This window comes from Anopheles arabiensis, chromosome 3, assembly GCF_016920715.1.
Source record: "Anopheles arabiensis isolate DONGOLA chromosome 3, AaraD3, whole genome shotgun sequence".
Classification (NCBI taxonomy): domain Eukaryota; kingdom Metazoa; phylum Arthropoda; class Insecta; order Diptera; family Culicidae; genus Anopheles; species Anopheles arabiensis.
This window is the reverse complement of record NC_053518.1, coordinates 46,329,553-46,351,061: the sequence shown is the minus strand read 5'-3', so window position 1 is coordinate 46,351,061 and position 21,509 is coordinate 46,329,553. Positions and strand designations below refer to the sequence as shown.

Here is a 21,509-nt window from a genome sequence, read left to right as displayed (position 1 = left end):
AACAGGTACAAGAGGGCAGGTGATTGACGACCTGGCAGTCAGCATTCTGACCACAGGTTCCTGGGCAAGGGTCTTGACATTTGTTCCTAACGCAAGCCCTGTTCGACGGGCAGTCCGAATTGAGCACACACTCTGGACGGCATCCTTCGTAAGGGTTTCCAAAATGATCCTCAATACATGTGCATGCTCCAGCACCGTTTTGTTCCCTACATTGAGCGTTGGCTCCGCATGGGTTGGGGAGGCAAGGCGTCGTCTGGTCCTTGGGCGTATCTTGTTGGAAAGGTACGCACTGAGTGAAAGGATCGCCAATATATCCAACGGCACAAATGCACATCGGAGTATGGCTGACAACCCTACATTCCGCGTTGGCTCCACACGCGCCAGGACAAGGATCTTGACACTTTTGTCGTATGCATGCTAAATTGTTTGAGCAATCGGAGTTGCTGATGCATTCCGGGCGGCAATTGGGTGGTGCGCCTATCATACCCTCTATGCAAGTGCAAGATGGCGAATCACCCACTGCGCGGCACTGTGCATTTGGTCCGCAAGGAGACGGTTGGCAAGGGTTGCTGGGGGTCATTTGTACTGGAGGCTCGACTGAAAGGGATCAAAGATGACAAGAGATGGTGATCGTAAGCGATCTGGATTCTAAACGACTGAGGAACTAAATGGGAATGAAACATACTCATGGGCTGACAGCGTACGAACGGATCGCCTGTGTATCTTTCTGGACAGCTGCAAATTGGATTGTGATTCACAACCGAGCACCTGGCCCCTACTCCACATGTTCCAGGGCATGGATCCCTACATTTCTGGTTGGTACACGCTTGATTCTGAGGACATTCAGCGCTCACAACACACTCCGGACGACACGTCGGAGGGCTTCCAATGTATCCCGGAACACAAGAGCAGACGGCTTGTCCATTGATTTCGCGACACTGGCTATTAGGACCGCAAGGCGATGGACTGCATGGGTTCGTCACAACCGGTGCTTGCTGCGGTCGACACTGCACGAATGCATTTCCGGCCATTCCATCCGGACAACGGCACATCGGAATGTGATTGATCACCTCGCACAGTGCATCTTGACCGCACGTGCCCGGACAAGGATCTACACATTTGCTACGAATACAGGCCCTATCCCGAGCGCAGTCCGAGTTCAAGACGCACTCTGGCCTGCAGCCTCGGTACGGATCGCCCTGGTACTCTGGCAAACATGTGCAAATACCGTTCTGGCATTGCGCATTAGCCCCGCAGGGCGAAGGATTGCACGGATCATCATTGACGGGCTCAGGCGCTGTTGAATGAAGGGGATTCGTTATGAAGAGATCTGGAAGCCAAAGATTGGGGGAGAGTTTCTTACGTGGTGGTGGCATGGGTCGACAGCTTGTGAAAGGATCTCCAGTGTATCCCTCCTCGCATGTACAAATGGGAGTATGGTTGATCACATTGCATCTTGCATTGATGCCACACGATCCCGGACAAGGGTCCCGACACTTCTCGTTCATGCACGCCTGATTGCTTGGACATTCCGCGTTAATTGTACACTCTGGGCGACAATTAGGCGGAGATCCAATGTAGTTGATCAGACATGAACACGAAGGAGAGCCGTTTACATCACGGCACTGTGAGTTTGGACCGCACGGAGAAGGAACGCACGGGTTCCTTAAAACGATCGGAGTATCTTGTACCGGAGCTGTTGTAGAAAAGAACAACGATACCATAGGGTTGGAGATGGCAAGGAATACGTCGTGGGTGTAACGAAAGGAGAGGATCTTACGTGGTATGGGGTAGCATCTCGTGAACGGGTCACCAGTGAATCCTGATTGACATGAGCAAATGGGGCTGTGGTTATTGACGTTGCACCTAGCATTGGTTCCGCACGTTCCAGGGCACGGATCAACGCACTTCTGGTTGACACAAGCCTTATCCAGGGCGCATTCCGAGCTCACCACACACTCTGGGCGACATCCCGGAGGAGAACCAACATAAGTGGGCAGACACGAGCAAACGGCCTGTCCGTTAACCTCTCGGCATTGACTGTTGGGACCACAGGGACTCGGTTGGCAAGGATTGACATACTCTTGTACCGCTGCAGTGAGGGAGGGAAGACACAATTTATGATTGAACAAAGCTTCGCAAACAACAGATACAGCGAAAAGCAATGCATGGGGAAAGGGAGCGGCAAGGTCGATCGTTCGTATTTCGTGTGTTTTGTCGAGGTTGTCCAAGAACAGGGCGGGTCAGCGGAGATCTATGATTGTCGAACTAAGCTTGGTCGAGTGAAGCAAGGTCATAAGCACGCAACAGGCGAAGAAGTGGGCAAAGGGTTCCTTACGTTCTCTTTGTTGAATGTTACAATATCGGAACGGATCTCCTTCGTATCCGGGGAAACAGGTACAAGAGGGCAGGTGATTGACGACCTGGCAGTCAGCATTCTGACCACAGGTTCCTGGGCAAGGGTCTTGACATTTGTTCCTAACGCAAGCCCTGTTCGACGGGCAGTCCGAATTGAGCACACACTCTGGACGGCATCCTTCGTAAGGGTTTCCAAAATGATCCTCAATACATGTGCATGCTCCAGCACCGTTTTGTTCCCTACATTGAGCGTTGGCTCCGCATGGGTTGGGGAGGCAAGGCGTCGTCTGGTCCTTGGGCGTATCTTGTTGGAAAGGTACGCACTGAGTGAAAGGATCGCCAGTATATCCAACGGCACAAATGCACATCGGAGTATGGCTGACAACCCTACATTCCGCGTTGGCTCCACACGCGCCAGGACAAGGATCTTGACACTTTTGTCGTATGCATGCTAAATTGTTTGAGCAATCGGAGTTGCTGATGCATTCCGGGCGGCAATTGGGTGATGCGCCTATCATACCCTCTATGCAAGTGCAAGATGGCGAATCACCCACTGCGCGGCACTGTGCATTTGGTCCGCAAGGAGACGGTTGGCAAGGGTTGCTGGGGGTCATTTGTACTGGAGGCTCGACTGAAAGGGATCAAAGATGACAAGAGATGGTGATCGTAAGCGATCTGGATTCTAAACGACTGAGGAACTAAATGGGAATGAAACATACTCATGGGCTGACAGCGTACGAACGGATCGCCTGTGTATCTTTCTGGACAGCTGCAAATTGGATTGTGATTCACAACCGAGCACCTGGCCCCTACTCCACATGTTCCAGGGCATGGATCCCTACATTTCTGGTTGGTACACGCTTGATTCTGAGGACATTCAGCGCTCACAACACACTCCGGACGACACGTCGGAGGGCTTCCAATGTATCCCGGAACACAAGAGCAGACGGCTTGTCCATTGATTTCGCGACACTGGCTATTAGGACCGCAAGGCGATGGACTGCATGGGTTCGTCACAACCGGTGCTTGCTGCGGTCGACACTGCACGAATGCATTTCCGGCCATTCCATCCGGACAACGGCACATCGGAATGTGATTGATAACCTCGCACAGTGCATCTTGACCGCACGTGCCCGGACAAGGATCTACACATTTGCTACGAATACAGGCCCTATCCCGAGCGCAGTCCGAGTTCAAGACGCACTCTGGCCTGCAGCCTCGGTACGGATCGCCCTGGTACTCTGGCAAACATGTGCAAATACCGTTCTGGCATTGCGCATTAGCCCCGCAGGGCGAAGGATTGCACGGATCATCATTGACGGGCTCAGGCGCTGTTGAATGAAGGGGATTCGTTATGAAGAGATCTGGAAGCCAAAGATTGGGGGAGAGTTTCTTACGTGGTGGTGGCATGGGTCGACAGCTTGTGAAAGGATCTCCAGTGTATCCCTCCTCGCATGTACAAATGGGAGTATGGTTGATCACATTGCATCTTGCATTGATGCCACACGATCCCGGACAAGGGTCCCGACACTTCTCGTTCATGCACGCCTGATTGCTTGGACATTCCGCGTTAATTGTACACTCTGGGCGACAATTAGGCGGAGATCCAATGTAGTTGATCAGACATGAACACGAAGGAGAGCCGTTTACATCACGGCACTGTGAGTTTGGACCGCACGGAGAAGGAACGCACGGGTTCCTTACAACGATCGGAGTATCTTGTACCGGAGCTGTTGTAGAAAAGAACAACGATACCATAGGGTTGGAGATGGCAAGGAATACGTCGTGGGTGTAACGAAAGGAGAGGATCTTACGTGGTATGGGGTAGCATCTCGTGAACGGGTCACCAGTGAATCCTGATTGACATGAGCAAATGGGGCTGTGGTTATTGACGTTGCACCTAGCATTGGTTCCGCACGTTCCAGGGCACGGATCAACGCACTTCTGGTTGACACAAGCCTTATCCAGGGCGCATTCCGAGCTCACCACACACTCTGGGCGACATCCCGGAGGAGAACCAACATAAGTGGGCAGACACGAGCAAACGGCCTGTCCGTTAACCTCTCGGCATTGACTGTTGGGACCACAGGGACTCGGTTGGCAAGGATTGACATACTCTTGTACCGCTGCAGTGAGGGAGGGAAGACACAATGTATGATTGAACAAAGCTTCGCAAACAACAGATACAGCGAAAAGCAATGCATGGGGAAAGGGAGCGGCAAGGTCGATCGTTCGTATTTCGTGTGTTTTGTCGAGGTTGTCCAAGAACAGGGCGGGTCAGCGCAGATCTATGATTGTCGAACTAAGCTTGGTCGAGTGAAGCAAGGTCATAAGCACGCAACAGGCGAAGAAGTGGGCAAAGGGTTCCTTACGTTCTCTTTGTTGAATGTTACAATATCGGAACGGATCTCCTTCGTATCCGGGGGAAACAGGTACAAGAGGGCAGGTGATTGACGACCTGGCAGTCAGCATTCTGACCACAGGTTCCTGGGCAAGGGTCTTGACATTTGTTCCTAACGCAAGCCCTGTTCGACGGGCAGTCCGAATTGAGCACACACTCTGGACGGCATCCTTCGTAAGGGTTTCCAAAATGATCCTCAATACATGTGCATGCTCCAGCACCGTTTTGTTCCCTACATTGAGCGTTGGCTCCGCATGGGTTGGGGAGGCAAGGCGTCGTCTGGTCCTTGGGCGTATCTTGTTGGAAAGGTACGCACTGAGTGAAAGGATCGCCAGTATATCCAACGGCACAAATGCACATCGGAGTATGGCTGACAACCCTACATTCCGCGTTGGCTCCACACGCGCCAGGACAAGGATCTTGACACTTTTGTCGTATGCATGCTAAATTGTTTGAGCAATCGGAGTTGCTGATGCATTCCGGGCGGCAATTGGGTGGTGCGCCTATCATACCCTCTATGCAAGTGCAAGATGGCGAATCACCCACTGCGCGGCACTGTGCATTTGGTCCGCAAGGAGACGGTTGGCAAGGGTTGCTGGGGGTCATTTGTACTGGAGGCTCGACTGAAAGGGATCAAAGATGACAAGAGATGGTGATCGTAAGCGATCTGGATTCTAAACGACTGAGGAACTAAATGGGAATGAAACATACTCATGGGCTGACAGCGTACGAACGGATCGCCTGTGTATCTTTCTGGACAGCTGCAAATTGGATTGTGATTCACAACCGAGCACCTGGCCCCTACTCCACATGTTCCAGGGCATGGATCCCTACATTTCTGGTTGGTACACGCTTGATTCTGAGGACATTCAGCGCTCACAACACACTCCGGACGACACGTCGGAGGGCTTCCAATGTATCCCGGAACACAAGAGCAGACGGCTTGTCCATTGATTTCGCGACACTGGCTATTAGGACCGCAAGGCGATGGACTGCATGGGTTCGTCACAACCGGTGCTTGCTGCGGTCGACACTGCACGAATGCATTTCCGGCCATTCCATCCGGACAACGGCACATCGGAATGTGATTGATCACCTCGCACAGTGCATCTTGACCGCACGTGCCCGGACAAGGATCTACACATTTGCTACGAATACAGGCCCTATCCCGAGCGCAGTCCGAGTTCAAGACGCACTCTGGCCTGCAGCCTCGGTACGGATCGCCCTGGTACTCTGGCAAACATGTGCAAATACCGTTCTGGCATTGCGCATTAGCCCCGCAGGGCGAAGGATTGCACGGATCATCATTGACGGGCTCAGGCGCTGTTGAATGAAGGGGATTCGTTATGAAGAGATCTGGAAGCCAAAGATTGGGGGAGAGTTTCTTACGTGGTGGTGGCATGGGTCGACAGCTTGTGAAAGGATCTCCAGTGTATCCCTCCTCGCATGTACAAATGGGAGTATGGTTGATCACATTGCATCTTGCATTGATGCCACACGATCCCGGACAAGGGTCCCGACACTTCTCGTTCATGCACGCCTGATTGCTTGGACATTCCGCGTTAATTGTACACTCTGGGCGACAATTAGGCGGAGATCCAATGTAGTTGATCAGACATGAACACGAAGGAGAGCCGTTTACATCACGGCACTGTGAGTTTGGACCGCACGGAGAAGGAACGCACGGGTTCCTTACAACGATCGGAGTATCTTGTACCGGAGCTGTTGTAGAAAAGAACAACGATACCATAGGGTTGGAGATGGCAAGGAATACGTCGTGGGTGTAACGAAAGGAGAGGATCTTACGTGGTATGGGGTAGCATCTCGTGAACGGGTCACCAGTGAATCCTGATTGACATGAGCAAATGGGGCTGTGGTTATTGACGTTGCACCTAGCATTGGTTCCGCACGTTCCAGGGCACGGATCAACGCACTTCTGGTTGACACAAGCCTTATCCAGGGCGCATTCCGAGCTCACCACACACTCTGGGCGACATCCCGGAGGAGAACCAACATAAGTGGGCAGACACGAGCAAACGGCCTGTCCGTTAACCTCTCGGCATTGACTGTTGGGACCACAGGGACTCGGTTGGCAAGGATTGACATACTCTTGTACCGCTGTAGTGAGGGAGGGAAGACACAATGTATGATTGAACAAAGCTTCGCAAACAACAGATACAGCGAAAAGCAATGCATGGGGAAAGGGAGCGGCAAGGTCGATCGTTCGTATTTCGTGTGTTTTGTCGAGGTTGTCCAAGAACAGGGCGGGTCAGCGGAGATCTATGATTGTCGAACTAAGCTTGGTCGAGTGAAGCAAGGTCATAAGCACGCAACAGGCGAAGAAGTGGGCAAAGGGTTCCTTACGTTCTCTTTGTTGAATGTTACAATATCGGAACGGATCTCCTTCGTATCCGGGGGAAACAGGTACAAGAGGGCAGGTGATTGACGACCTGGCAGTCAGCATTCTGACCACAGGTTCCTGGGCAAGGGTCTTGACATTTGTTCCTAACGCAAGCCCTGTTCGACGGGCAGTCCGAATTGAGCACACACTCTGGACGGCATCCTTCGTAAGGGTTTCCAAAATGATCCTCAATACATGTGCATGCTCCAGCACCGTTTTGTTCCCTACATTGAGCGTTGGCTCCGCATGGGTTGGGGAGGCAAGGCGTCGTCTGGTCCTTGGGCGTATCTTGTTGGAAAGGTACGCACTGAGTGAAAGGATCGCCAGTATATCCAACGGCACAAATGCACATCGGAGTATGGCTGACAACCCTACATTCCGCGTTGGCTCCACACGCGCCAGGACAAGGATCTTGACACTTTTGTCGTATGCATGCTAAATTGTTTGAGCAATCGGAGTTGCTGATGCATTCCGGGCGGCAATTGGGTGGTGCGCCTATCATACCCTCTATGCAAGTGCAAGATGGCGAATCACCCACTGCGCGGCACTGTGCATTTGGTCCGCAAGGAGACGGTTGGCAAGGGTTGCTGGGGGTCATTTGTACTGGAGGCTCGACTGAAAGGGATCAAAGATGACAAGAGATGGTGATCGTAAGCGATCTGGATTCTAAACGACTGAGGAACTAAATGGGAATGAAACATACTCATGGGCTGACAGCGTACGAACGGATCGCCTGTGTATCTTTCTGGACAGCTGCAAATTGGATTGTGATTCACAACCGAGCACCTGGCCCCTACTCCACATGTTCCAGGGCATGGATCCCTACATTTCTGGTTGGTACACGCTTGATTCTGAGGACATTCAGCGCTCACAACACACTCCGGACGACACGTCGGAGGGCTTCCAATGTATCCCGGAACACAAGAGCAGACGGCTTGTCCATTGATTTCGCGACACTGGCTATTAGGACCGCAAGGCGATGGACTGCATGGGTTCGTCACAACCGGTGCTTGCTGCGGTCGACACTGCACGAATGCATTTCCGGCCATTCCATCCGGACAACGGCACATCGGAATGTGATTGATCACCTCGCACAGTGCATCTTGACCGCACGTGCCCGGACAAGGATCTACACATTTGCTACGAATACAGGCCCTATCCCGAGCGCAGTCCGAGTTCAAGACGCACTCTGGCCTGCAGCCTCGGTACGGATCGCCCTGGTACTCTGGAAAACATGTGCAAATACCGTTCTGGCATTGCGCATTAGCCCCGCAGGGCGAAGGACTGCACGGATCATCATTGACGGGCTCAGGCGCTGTTGAATGAAGGGGATTCGTTATGAAGAGATCTGGAAGCCAAAGATTGGGGGAGAGTTTCTTACGTGGTGGTGGCATGGGTCGACAGCTTGTGAAAGGATCTCCAGTGTATCCCTCCTCGCATGTACAAATGGGAGTATGGTTGATCACATTGCATCTTGCATTGATGCCACACGATCCCGGACAAGGGTCCCGACACTTCTCGTTCATGCACGCCTGATTGCTTGGACATTCCGCGTTAATTGTACACTCTGGGCGACAATTAGGCGGAGATCCAATGTAGTTGATCAGACATGAACACGAAGGAGAGCCGTTTACATCACGGCACTGTGAGTTTGGACCGCACGGAGAAGGAACGCACGGGTTCCTTACAACGATCGGAGTATCTTGTACCGGAGCTGTTGTAGAAAAGAACAACGATACCATAGGGTTGGAGATGGCAAGGAATACGTCGTGGGTGTAACGAAAGGAGAGGATCTTACGTGGTATGGGGTAGCATCTCGTGAACGGGTCACCAGTGAATCCTGATTGACATGAGCAAATGGGGCTGTGGTTATTGACGTTGCACCTAGCATTGGTTCCGCACGTTCCAGGGCACGGATCAACGCACTTCTGGTTGACACAAGCCTTATCCAGGGCGCATTCCGAGCTCACCACACACTCTGGGCGACATCCCGGAGGAGAACCAACATAAGTGGGCAGACACGAGCAAACGGCCTGTCCGTTAACCTCTCGGCATTGACTGTTGGGACCACAGGGACTCGGTTGGCAAGGATTGACATACTCTTGTACCGCTGTAGTGAGGGAGGGAAGACACAATGTATGATTGAACAAAGCTTCGCAAACAACAGATACAGCGAAAAGCAATGCATGGGGAAAGGGAGCGGCAAGGTCGATCGTTCGTATTTCGTGTGTTTTGTCGAGGTTGTCCAAGAACAGGGCGGGTCAGCGGAGATCTATGATTGTCGAACTAAGCTTGGTCGAGTGAAGCAAGGTCATAAGCACGCAACAGGCGAAGAAGTGGGCAAAGGGTTCCTTACGTTCTCTTTGTTGAATGTTACAATATCGGAACGGATCTCCTTCGTATCCGGGGGAAACAGGTACAAGAGGGCAGGTGATTGACGACCTGGCAGTCAGCATTCTGACCACAGGTTCCTGGGCAAGGGTCTTGACATTTGTTCCTAACGCAAGCCCTGTTCGACGGGCAGTCCGAATTGAGCACACACTCTGGACGGCATCCTTCGTAAGGGTTTCCAAAATGATCCTCAATACATGTGCATGCTCCAGCACCGTTTTGTTCCCTACATTGAGCGTTGGCTCCGCATGGGTTGGGGAGGCAAGGCGTCGTCTGGTCCTTGGGCGTATCTTGTTGGAAAGGTACGCACTGAGTGAAAGGATCGCCAGTATATCCAACGGCACAAATGCACATCGGAGTATGGCTGACAACCCTACATTCCGCGTTGGCTCCACACGCGCCAGGACAAGGATCTTGACACTTTTGTCGTATGCATGCTAAATTGTTTGAGCAATCGGAGTTGCTGATGCATTCCGGGCGGCAATTGGGTGGTGCGCCTATCATACCCTCTATGCAAGTGCAAGATGGCGAATCACCCACTGCGCGGCACTGTGCATTTGGTCCGCAAGGAGACGGTTGGCAAGGGTTGCTGGGGGTCATTTGTACTGGAGGCTCGACTGAAAGGGATCAAAGATGACAAGAGATGGTGATCGTAAGCGATCTGGATTCTAAACGACTGAGGAACTAAATGGGAATGAAACATACTCATGGGCTGACAGCGTACGAACGGATCGCCTGTGTATCTTTCTGGACAGCTGCAAATTGGATTGTGATTCACAACCGAGCACCTGGCCCCTACTCCACATGTTCCAGGGCATGGATCCCTACATTTCTGGTTGGTACACGCTTGATTCTGAGGACATTCAGCGCTCACAACACACTCCGGACGACACGTCGGAGGGCTTCCAATGTATCCCGGAACACAAGAGCAGACGGCTTGTCCATTGATTTCGCGACACTGGCTATTAGGACCGCAAGGCGATGGACTGCATGGGTTCGTCACAACCGGTGCTTGCTGCGGTCGACACTGCACGAATGCATTTCCGGCCATTCCATCCGGACAACGGCACATCGGAATGTGATTGATCACCTCGCACAGTGCATCTTGACCGCACGTGCCCGGACAAGGATCTACACATTTGCTACGAATACAGGCCCTATCCCGAGCGCAGTCCGAGTTCAAGACGCACTCTGGCCTGCAGCCTCGGTACGGATCGCCCTGGTACTCTGGCAAACATGTGCAAATACCGTTCTGGCATTGCGCATTAGCCCCGCAGGGCGAAGGATTGCACGGATCATCATTGACGGGCTCAGGCGCTGTTGAATGAAGGGGATTCGCTATGTAGAGATCTGGAAGCCAAAGATTGGGGAGAGTTTCTTACGTGGTGGTGGCATGGGTCGACAGCTTGTGAAAGGATCTCCAGTGTATCCCTCCTCGCATGTACAAATGGGAGTATGGTTGATCACATTGCATCTTGCATTGATGCCACACGATCCCGGACAAGGGTCCCGACACTTCTCGTTCATGCACGCCTGATTGCTTGGACATTCCGCGTTAATTGTACACTCTGGGCGACAATTAGGCGGAGATCCAATGTAGTTGATCAGACATGAACACGAAGGAGAGCCGTTTACATCACGGCACTGTGAGTTTGGACCGCACGGAGAAGGAACGCACGGGTTCCTTACAACGATCGGAGTATCTTGTACCGGAGCTGTTGTAGAAAAGAACAACGATACCATAGGGTTGGAGATGGCAAGGAATACGTCGTGGGTGTAACGAAAGGAGAGGATCTTACGTGGTATGGGGTAGCATCTCGTGAACGGGTCACCAGTGAATCCTGATTGACATGAGCAAATGGGGCTGTGGTTATTGACGTTGCACCTAGCATTGGTTCCGCACGTTCCAGGGCACGGATCAACGCACTTCTGGTTGACACAAGCCTTATCCAGGGCGCATTCCGAGCTCACCACACACTCTGGGCGACATCCCGGAGGAGAACCAACATAAGTGGGCAGACACGAGCAAACGGCCTGTCCGTTAACCTCTCGGCATTGACTGTTGGGACCACAGGGACTCGGTTGGCAAGGATTGACATACTCTTGTACCGCTGCAGTGAGGGAGGGAAGACACAATGTATGATTGAACAAAGCTTCGCAAACAACAGATACAGCGAAAAGCAATGCATGGGGAAAGGGAGCGGCAAGGTCGATCGTTCGTATTTCGTGTGTTTTGTCGAGGTTGTCCAAGAACAGGGCGGGTCAGCGCAGATCTATGATTGTCGAACTAAGCTTGGTCGAGTGAAGCAAGGTCATAAGCACGCAACAGGCGAAGAAGTGGGCAAAGGGTTCCTTACGTTCTCTTTGTTGAATGTTACAATATCGGAACGGATCTCCTTCGTATCCGGGGGAAACAGGTACAAGAGGGCAGGTGATTGACGACCTGGCAGTCAGCATTCTGACCACAGGTTCCTGGGCAAGGGTCTTGACATTTGTTCCTAACGCAAGCCCTGTTCGACGGGCAGTCCGAATTGAGCACACACTCTGGACGGCATCCTTCGTAAGGGTTTCCAAAATGATCCTCAATACATGTGCATGCTCCAGCACCGTTTTGTTCCCTACATTGAGCGTTGGCTCCGCATGGGTTGGGGAGGCAAGGCGTCGTCTGGTCCTTGGGCGTATCTTGTTGGAAAGGTACGCACTGAGTGAAAGGATCGCCAGTATATCCAACGGCACAAATGCACATCGGAGTATGGCTGACAACCCTACATTCCGCGTTGGCTCCACACGCGCCAGGACAAGGATCTTGACACTTTTGTCGTATGCATGCTAAATTGTTTGAGCAATCGGAGTTGCTGATGCATTCCGGGCGGCAATTGGGTGGTGCGCCTATCATACCCTCTATGCAAGTGCAAGATGGCGAATCACCCACTGCGCGGCACTGTGCATTTGGTCCGCAAGGAGACGGTTGGCAAGGGTTGCTGGGGGTCATTTGTACTGGAGGCTCGACTGAAAGGGATCAAAGATGACAAGAGATGGTGATCGTAAGCGATCTGGATTCTAAACGACTGAGGAACTAAATGGGAATGAAACATACTCATGGGCTGACAGCGTACGAACGGATCGCCTGTGTATCTTTCTGGACAGCTGCAAATTGGATTGTGATTCACAACCGAGCACCTGGCCCCTACTCCACATGTTCCAGGGCATGGATCCCTACATTTCTGGTTGGTACACGCTTGATTCTGAGGACATTCAGCGCTCACAACACACTCCGGACGACACGTCGGAGGGCTTCCAATGTATCCCGGAACACAAGAGCAGACGGCTTGTCCATTGATTTCGCGACACTGGCTATTAGGACCGCAAGGCGATGGACTGCATGGGTTCGTCACAATCGGTGCTTGCTGCGGTCGACACTGCACGAATGCATTTCCGGCCATTCCATCCGGACAACGGCACATCGGAATGTGATTGATAACCTCGCACAGTGCATCTTGACCGCACGTGCCCGGACAAGGATCTACACATTTGCTACGAATACAGGCCCTATCCCGAGCGCAGTCCGAGTTCAAGACGCACTCTGGCCTGCAGCCTCGGTACGGATCGCCCTGGTACTCTGGCAAACATGTACAAATACCGTTCTGGCATTGCGCATTAGCCCCGCAGGGCGAAGGATTGCACGGATCATCATTGACGGGCTCAGGCGCTGTTGAATGAAGGGGATTCGTTATGAAGAGATCTGGAAGCCAAAGATTGGGGGAGAGTTTCTTACGTGGTGGTGGCATGGGTCGACAGCTTGTGAAAGGATCTCCAGTGTATCCCTCCTCGCATGTACAAATGGGAGTATGGTTGATCACATTGCATCTTGCATTGATGCCACACGATCCCGGACAAGGGTCCCGACACTTCTCGTTCATGCACGCCTGATTGCTTGGACATTCCGCGTTAATTGTACACTCTGGGCGACAATTAGGCGGAGATCCAATGTAGTTGATCAGACATGAACACGAAGGAGAGCCGTTTACATCACGGCACTGTGAGTTTGGACCGCACGGAGAAGGAACGCACGGGTTCCTTACAACGATCGGAGTATCTTGTACCGGAGCTGTTGTAGAAAAGAACAACGATACCATAGGGTTGGAGATGGCAAGGAATACGTCGTGGGTGTAACGAAAGGAGAGGATCTTACGTGGTATGGGGTAGCATCTCGTGAACGGGTCACCAGTGAATCCTGATTGACATGAGCAAATGGGGCTGTGGTTATTGACGTTGCACCTAGCATTGGTTCCGCACGTTCCAGGGCACGGATCAACGCACTTCTGGTTGACACAAGCCTTATTTAAGGCGCATTCCGTGCTCACTACACACTCTGGGCGACATCCCGGAGGAGAACCAACATAAGTGGGCAGACACGAGCAAACGGCCTGTCCGTTAACCTCTCGGCATTGACTGTTGGGACCACAGGGACTCGGTTGGCAAGGATTGACATACTCTTGTACCGCTGCAGTGAGGGAGGGAAGACACAATGTATGATTGAACAAAGCTTCGCAAACAACAGATACAGCGAAAAGCAATGCATGGGGAAAGGGAGCGGCAAGGTCGATCGTTCGTATTTCGTGTGTTTTGTCGAGGTTGTCCAAGAACAGGGCGGGTCAGCGGAGATCTATGATTGTCGAACTAAGCTTGGTCGAGTGAAGCAAGGTCATAAGCACGCAACAGGCGAAGAAGTGGGCAAAGGGTTCCTTACGTTCTCTTTGTTGAATGTTACAATATCGGAACGGATCTCCTTCGTATCCGGGGGAAACAGGTACAAGAGGGCAGGTGACTGACGACCTGGCAGTCAGCATTCTGACCACAGGTTCCTGGGCAAGGGTCTTGACATTTGTTCCTAACGCAAGCCCTGTTCGACGGGCAGTCCGAATTGAGCACACACTCTGGACGGCATCCTTCGTAAGGGTTTCCAAAATGATCCTCAATACATGTGCATGCTCCAGCACCGTTTTGTTCCCTACATTGAGCGTTGGCTCCGCATGGGTTGGGGAGGCAAGGCGTCGTCTGGTCCTTGGGCGTATCTTGTTGGAAAGGTACGCACTGAGTGAAAGGATCGCCAGTATATCCAACGGCACAAATGCACATCGGAGTATGGCTGACAACCCTACATTCCGCGTTAGCTCCACATGCGCCAGGACAAGGATCTTGGCACTTTTGTCGTATGCATGCTAAATTGTTTGAGCAATCGGAGTTGCTGATGCATTCCGGGCGGCAATTGGGTGGTGCACCTATCATACCCTCTATGCAAGTGCAAGATGGCGAATCACCCACTGCACGGCACTGTGCATTTGGTCCGCAAGGAGACGGTTGGCAAGGGTTGCTGGGGGTCATTTGTACTGGAGGCTCGACTGAAAGGGATCAAAGATGACAAGAGATGGTGATCGTAAGCGATCTGGATTCTAAACGACTGAGGAACTAAATGGGAATGAAACATACTCATGGGCTGACAGCGTACGAACGGATCGCCTGTGTATCTTTCTGGACAGCTGCAAATTGGATTGTGATTCACAACCGAGCACCTGGCCCCTACTCCACATGTTCCAGGGCATGGATCCCTACATTTCTGGTTGGTACACGCTTGATTCTGAGGACATTCAGCGCTCACAACACACTCCGGACGACACGTCGGAGGGCTTCCAATGTATCCCGGAACACAAGAGCAGACGGCTTGTCCATTGATTTCGCGACACTGGCTATTAGGACCGCAAGGCGATGGACTGCATGGGTTCGTCACAACCGGTGCTTGCTGCGGTCGACACTGCACGAATGCATTTCCGGCCTTTCCATCCGGACAACGGCACATCGGAATGTGATTGATCACCTCGCACAGTGCATCTTGACCGCACGTGCCCGGACAAGGATCTACACATTTGCTACGAATACAGGCCCTATCCCGAGCGCAGTCCGAGTTCAAGACGCACTCTGGCCTGCAGCCTCGGTACGGATCGCCCTGGTACTCTGGCAAACATGTGCAAATACCGTTCTGGCATTGCGCATTAGCCCCGCAGGGCGAAGGATTGCACGGATCATCATTGACGGGCTCAGGCGCTGTTGAATGAAGGGGATTCGTTATGAAGAGATCTGGAAGCCAAAGATTGGGGAGAGTTTCTTACGTGGTGGTGGCATGGGTCGACAGCTTGTGAAAGGATCTCCAGTGTATCCCTCCTCGCATGTACAAATGGGAGTATGGTTGATCACATTGCATCTTGCATTGATGCCACACGATCCCGGACAAGGGTCCCGACACTTCTCGTTCATGCACGCCTGATTGCTTGGACATTCCGCGTTAATTGTACACTCTGGGCGACAATTAGGCGGAGATCCAATGTAGTTGATCAGACATGAACACGAAGGAGAGCCGTTTACATCACGGCACTGTGAGTTTGGACCGCACGGAGAAGGAACGCACGGGTTCCTTACAACGATCGGAGTATCTTGTACCGGAGCTGTTGTAGAAAAGAACAACGATACCATAGGGTTGGAGATGGCAAGGAATACGTCGTGGGTGTAACGAAAGGAGCGGATCTTACGTGGTATGGGGTAGCATCTCGTGAACGGGTCACCAGTGAATCCTGATTGACATGAGCAAATGGGGCTGTGGTTATTGACGTTGCACCTAGCATTGGTTCCGCACGTTCCAGGGCACGGATCAACGCACTTCTGGTTGACACAAGCCTTATTTAAGGCGCATTCCGTGCTCACTACACACTCTGGGCGACATCCCGGAGGAGAACCAACATAAGTGGGCAGACACGAGCAAACGGCCTGTCCGTTAACCTCTCGGCATTGACTGTTGGGACCACAGGGACTCGGTTGGCAAGGATTGACATACTCTTGTACCGCTGTAGTGAGGGAGGGAAGACACAATGTATGATTGAACAAAGCTTCGCAAACAACAGATACAGCGAAAAGCAATGCATGGGGAAAGGGAGCGGCAAGGTCGATCGTTCGTATTTCGTGTGTTTTGTCGAGGTTGTCCAAGAACAGGGCGGGTCAGCGGAGATCTATGATTGTCGAACTAAGCTTGGTCGAGTGAAGCAAGGTCATAAGCACGCAACAGGCGAAGAAGTGGGCTAAGGGTTCCTTACGTTCTCTTTGTTGAATGTTACAATATCGGAACGGATCTCCTTCGTATCCGGGGAAACAGGTACAAGAGGGCAGGTGATTGACGACCTGGCAGTCAGCATTCTGACCACAGGTTCCTGGACAAGGGTCTTGACATTTGTTCCTAACGCAAGCCCTGTTCGACGGGCAGTCCGAATTGAGCACACACTCTGGACGGCATCCTTCGTAAGGGTTTCCAAAATGATCCTCAATACATGTGCATGCTCCAGCACCGTTTTGTTCCCTACATTGAGCGTTGGCTCCGCATGGGCTAGGATTACAAGGGTTCAATACTGGGACATCCTCTGTAAGTTTGGAAACCATACATTTCGTTGTAGTTTTGTGACCTTTCCCTTATTTTATAAGTTCATGTGAAGATTTTTTCTACATCCCGGAAAGCTCCAAGCAGCTTTGCACTTTTTTGTGATTTGAAAGCAAGTGTATACCTTAGCGTAGCGTGTGTTTTATTTTGCATATTTTTGTGGTAAATTTAGTTTTTGGGGTGCTGCATGCGTGGGTATAGTTGGAGAATTCAATAACTTACCTTTGTGAATTCTCTTTAAAAAAGCGGAAGCTTGAAGCTTTTCCTCAAACCATTGTCCCAAGCTTTATCATATTCATTCCTCAAAATCTCTTATTTATGTGCTTAACTTTGCTTGCATTTATGTGCTTAACTTATAGGTTTTTTTCTGCTTTCTTCACACAGTTCCATTACAGTACAGTAAGACAAAAATGTTGACATCAGTTTTTTTACATAGATTTTATAGATATTCAAATTTCAGATATTTTAAATCTCGAGATGTGAAAATAGTTGATGACTGCCTATTAGTAACTATATGTCAAGATTTGCAAAATTTAATGTCAGATTTATGCAAAATTTAGATTCTATATTTACCAACGAGCGATACATTGTTTGATCTTAACACAGTCAACCGTGATCAATATATCAGAGAATGTTATGCAACTGTGTTCAGAGACAGAAACGATGCCTGAACATTTATAAATATATCAATACTATAAATACAAGCTATATGTGATAATATGCATAACAGAGTGTGAAAGCAGTATATTAAAAATGTTTAAGTACTCACCAATTATCGCTTGACAGCCTGTAAATGGATCTCCAGTAAATCCAGCATCACAACTGCAGCTTGGCGTATGTCGCGATACAGAACATTTTGCATTCAGACCACAAGATCCCGGACAAGGATCCTCACACTTTTGCCTGATGCATGCTTGGTTATCAGCACATTCCGTGCTTAAAATACACTCTGGCCTACAGCTTGGCGGTGCTCCTATATAACCTGGTAAACAGGAACACGCCTCTCGGTCGCCGATAACTTTACATTCAGCATTCGGTCCACATGGCGATGGTGTGCACAATGCTCTTGGAGCCTCTGTTGTTGAGGTAGTTACAATTTCTTTGTAACATCGAGTGAATGGATCACCGGTGAATCCAGGAGCACAGCTACATATTGGATTATGGTTGATGATGTTACAGTTGGCATTTTGTCCGCACGAACCGGGGCATGGATCTATGCACTTCAAATTAACGCAAGCCCGGTTGGCCTCACAGTCACTATTTTGCTGGCATTCTGGTCGACAGTTTGGTGGGCTACCAACCATATCTGGCTGACATTTACAAACAGCAACACCATTTTGTATACGGCAAATGCTATTTGGACCGCATGTATACTTGTCACACACAGGTGCTGCAGGTGTAACCGGATCTGCCATCCGTAGGTTGCACTGTACGAAAGGATCTCCGACTGTACCTTCGGGACAAATGCATGTTGGTACATGATTTTGAATTTCACACAATGCTTGAGCACCACAAACACCTGGACATGGATCGACACATTTATACTGTACGCATGCTAGTTTGTCTGGACAATCAGCATTCACGTCACATTCACGACGACAACCCGAAAAGACATCATACGGATTGCCTTCATAGCCTGTTAAACAATAACATGCTCCAGCATTGTTCCGTTCGCGGCATTCAGCGTTAGGTCCACATGGTGAAGGAGTACAAGGTGTTAGCCTCTCTGTTGTAGCTGTATTGGAAAATATATTCAATAGATAATAAATAATTCATTAGTATTAGTAACGTTCATTAATTATTTGATTGTGTATGTAATACTTTGGAATACTTACGCGGCAGAATGCGACTACATTGTTCTAGCGGATTTCCTTCGAAACCTTCGTCACATGTACAAACTGGCTTATGGTTGATGACTCGGCAAACTGCATTCAATCCACAACCAGCCGCGCAAGGATCCACGCATTTTTCGTTCTGACATGCCAAATTACTTGGACATTCGGCGTCCCTGGTGCACTCCGGTCGACAGTTCGGCGGTCGTCCAATATAGTTGGCGGCGCATGAACAGGCAGGCTGACTGCCAACAGTTCGACAGTTTGAATTAGGCCCGCATGGCGAAGGCACACAAGGATTTACAGGTGTAATGTCCTTCTGTTCTTCTTTCTTTGCGCACTGCACGAAAGGATCTCCAGTAAACCCGGGAGGGCAGCTACATATTGGATTGTGATTAACAACTTGACACCGTGCCTCGGCACCACACGTTCCTGGACATGGATCTACACATTTCTTGTTTACGCAGGCGCGATCCTGACTACACTCCGAACTGACGACGCATTCCGGACGACACATCGGTGGCGTTCCAATGTAACCCGCCAAGCAGGAGCACACTGGATGTCCATTGATTTCTCGACATTGACTGTTCGGTCCGCACGGTGATGGTTGGCATCCAGGAGTCTTGGGTCGCTCGGTTACAATCTCAGCCAAAGTACAGGTACTGGCCGGATCACCTGTGTATCCTTCTAAGCAGAAGCACACGGGACTGTGGTTTTGAACGACACATTCAGCATTCAATCCGCAAACACCTGGACACGGATCGCGGCATTTGTTGTTCATGCATGCCTTCGACTTTTCGCAGTCTGTGTTCTGTACACATTCCGGACGGCATCCTGTGTATGGGTCACCGAAATATTCTGGCATACAAGTACACGATCCGGCTCCATTTCTTTCTTTACATACTGCATTGGCACCGCATGGCGATGGATTGCATGGATTGACCGGTTCCACGTCACGTACTGGTGAGGTAAAATTAACAAAGAGAAAAATTATTATTTAATTCCTTGATGTTTTGCGAAAATCATAGTTGGTGGACGATCAAACGTGCATCCAACGAGTAAGTTTTTCGATGAATGTATTATTTGAGAAAAAAAACATCTGCAAATGTTTTACAAGTGAATAATGCTTACTGGGAATAATTTCTGTACAGACAGAGAACGGATCTCCGGTAAATCCAGCCTCACACTCGCAGATCGGATTGTGTTTCACTACTGTACACCGTGCGTTAATACCACAAGATCCTACACAAGGGTTAGTACATCGTTCGTTTACACATGCCAACGTGGCTGGACATTCGGCATTGAGCATGCACTCTGGACGGCAGTTTGGCGCTCGGCCGATGTAGTTTGGCAAACAAGAACATGCAGGTGTCGACCCAATAGCTCGGCAGACGGAGTTTGGCCCACAAGGTGATGGAACGCATGGATCTACGGGATCTTGTACGACCGGATCTTCTACAGCGCGGCCATTGGTTGAAGAGTAAGGCGATAAGAGTAGAGAGCAAGAAAGCGACAAAGCAAGATAAACAGATGAAAAGAGCGAAGAGCAAAAAAGCATTGGGAAAAGAAAGTTTGTACAGGAAAGAAAAGAACAGTTGTGCATGAAGTTGATTGGTACAATCACATCTATATCGTTCCAGAATGCTAGCATTCTGTCGATATGGTTCAGGATGCTTACTTTCAACTGGTACGCATCGAACAAACGGATCTCCGGTGAAGCCAAGTGAACAGCTACAGATTGGGTTATGATTAACCACTTGGCAACGTGCATTCTGGCCGCAAGTACCAGGACATGGATCGTTACACTTTTGGCCAATGCAAGCTTTATCAAGAGCGCACTCCGAGCTGACGATACATTCCGGTCGGCAGTTTGGTGGCGTTCCGATAAAACTGGCCTGGCACGTGCAAACGGCATGCCCATTCGATTCGCGGCAGATACTATTAGGACCACATGGAGACGGAGTGCATGGATTGATCGGTTCATTTTGTTCTAAAATAATGGCAAAATGGACAAAACATATGGATTTCAGTGGTAAGAAACTCTGCAAGGAAATAAAAGCAACACCCTAACGAGTGAAAAGCTCAACGAATGGTCTTACTAGGTTGCTCTGGTGGACGACATTGCGTGAACGGATCACCGGTATAGCCTGGTCGGCAAGCACAACTTGGCGAGTGATTGACTACATAACATTCTGCGTCAATACCGCAAACACCCGGGCAAGGGTCAGCGCACTTATTATTCACGCAAGCCCTCACACGTGGGCAGTCGCTGTTGGTAACACACTCCGGCCGACAGCCACTGTACGGATCGCCAAAGTAATCCGGCAGACATGTACATGATCCTGCACCGTTCCGTTCCTTGCATACCGCGTTCGATCCACAGGGCGAAGGGTTGCATGGGTTTCTAGATTCTTCGCGAACAGGTGTTACTACAAGAAGAAAGGTATATACATAGAAGATTGTTCCACACCATAAAAATAGATTGTACATATTATAATACACATAAATACCATACACACACACACACACACTCACACACACATAAATTCACTCACACAAATTAAAACTATTCTAAGCAACTAATGTTTACAATACATACATTTATGTACAGGCTCATAAGTATGTGATTTTTGCGATGGCTGATTC

General features: G+C 50.4%; 1 protein-coding gene across 1 annotated transcript in view; it reads right to left on the bottom strand.

Moving 5' to 3' along the window:
- Positions 1 to 21,509, bottom strand: part of LOC120904491 — a 136,832-nt gene that overhangs the window by 12,813 nt on the left and 102,510 nt on the right. The window contains 39 exon segments of the mRNA XM_040314501.1: positions 2 to 597; positions 686 to 1,297; positions 1,364 to 1,696; positions 1,781 to 2,092; positions 2,339 to 2,989; positions 3,078 to 3,689; positions 3,756 to 4,088; positions 4,173 to 4,484; positions 4,731 to 4,782; positions 4,784 to 5,382; positions 5,471 to 6,082; positions 6,149 to 6,481; positions 6,566 to 6,877; positions 7,124 to 7,175; positions 7,177 to 7,775; positions 7,864 to 8,475; positions 8,542 to 8,874; positions 8,959 to 9,270; positions 9,517 to 9,568; positions 9,570 to 10,168; positions 10,257 to 10,868; positions 10,934 to 11,266; positions 11,351 to 11,662; positions 11,909 to 11,960; positions 11,962 to 12,560; positions 12,649 to 13,260; positions 13,327 to 13,659; positions 13,744 to 14,055; positions 14,302 to 14,353; positions 14,355 to 14,953; positions 15,042 to 15,653; positions 15,719 to 16,051; positions 16,136 to 16,447; positions 16,694 to 17,014; positions 17,801 to 18,766; positions 18,867 to 19,823; positions 19,995 to 20,318; positions 20,542 to 20,853; positions 20,963 to 21,292. Of these exon segments, the coding sequence (XP_040170435.1) occupies positions 2 to 597; positions 686 to 1,297; positions 1,364 to 1,696; positions 1,781 to 2,092; positions 2,339 to 2,989; positions 3,078 to 3,689; positions 3,756 to 4,088; positions 4,173 to 4,484; positions 4,731 to 4,782; positions 4,784 to 5,382; positions 5,471 to 6,082; positions 6,149 to 6,481; positions 6,566 to 6,877; positions 7,124 to 7,175; positions 7,177 to 7,775; positions 7,864 to 8,475; positions 8,542 to 8,874; positions 8,959 to 9,270; positions 9,517 to 9,568; positions 9,570 to 10,168; positions 10,257 to 10,868; positions 10,934 to 11,266; positions 11,351 to 11,662; positions 11,909 to 11,960; positions 11,962 to 12,560; positions 12,649 to 13,260; positions 13,327 to 13,659; positions 13,744 to 14,055; positions 14,302 to 14,353; positions 14,355 to 14,953; positions 15,042 to 15,653; positions 15,719 to 16,051; positions 16,136 to 16,447; positions 16,694 to 17,014; positions 17,801 to 18,766; positions 18,867 to 19,823; positions 19,995 to 20,318; positions 20,542 to 20,853; positions 20,963 to 21,292 (16,511 nt within the window).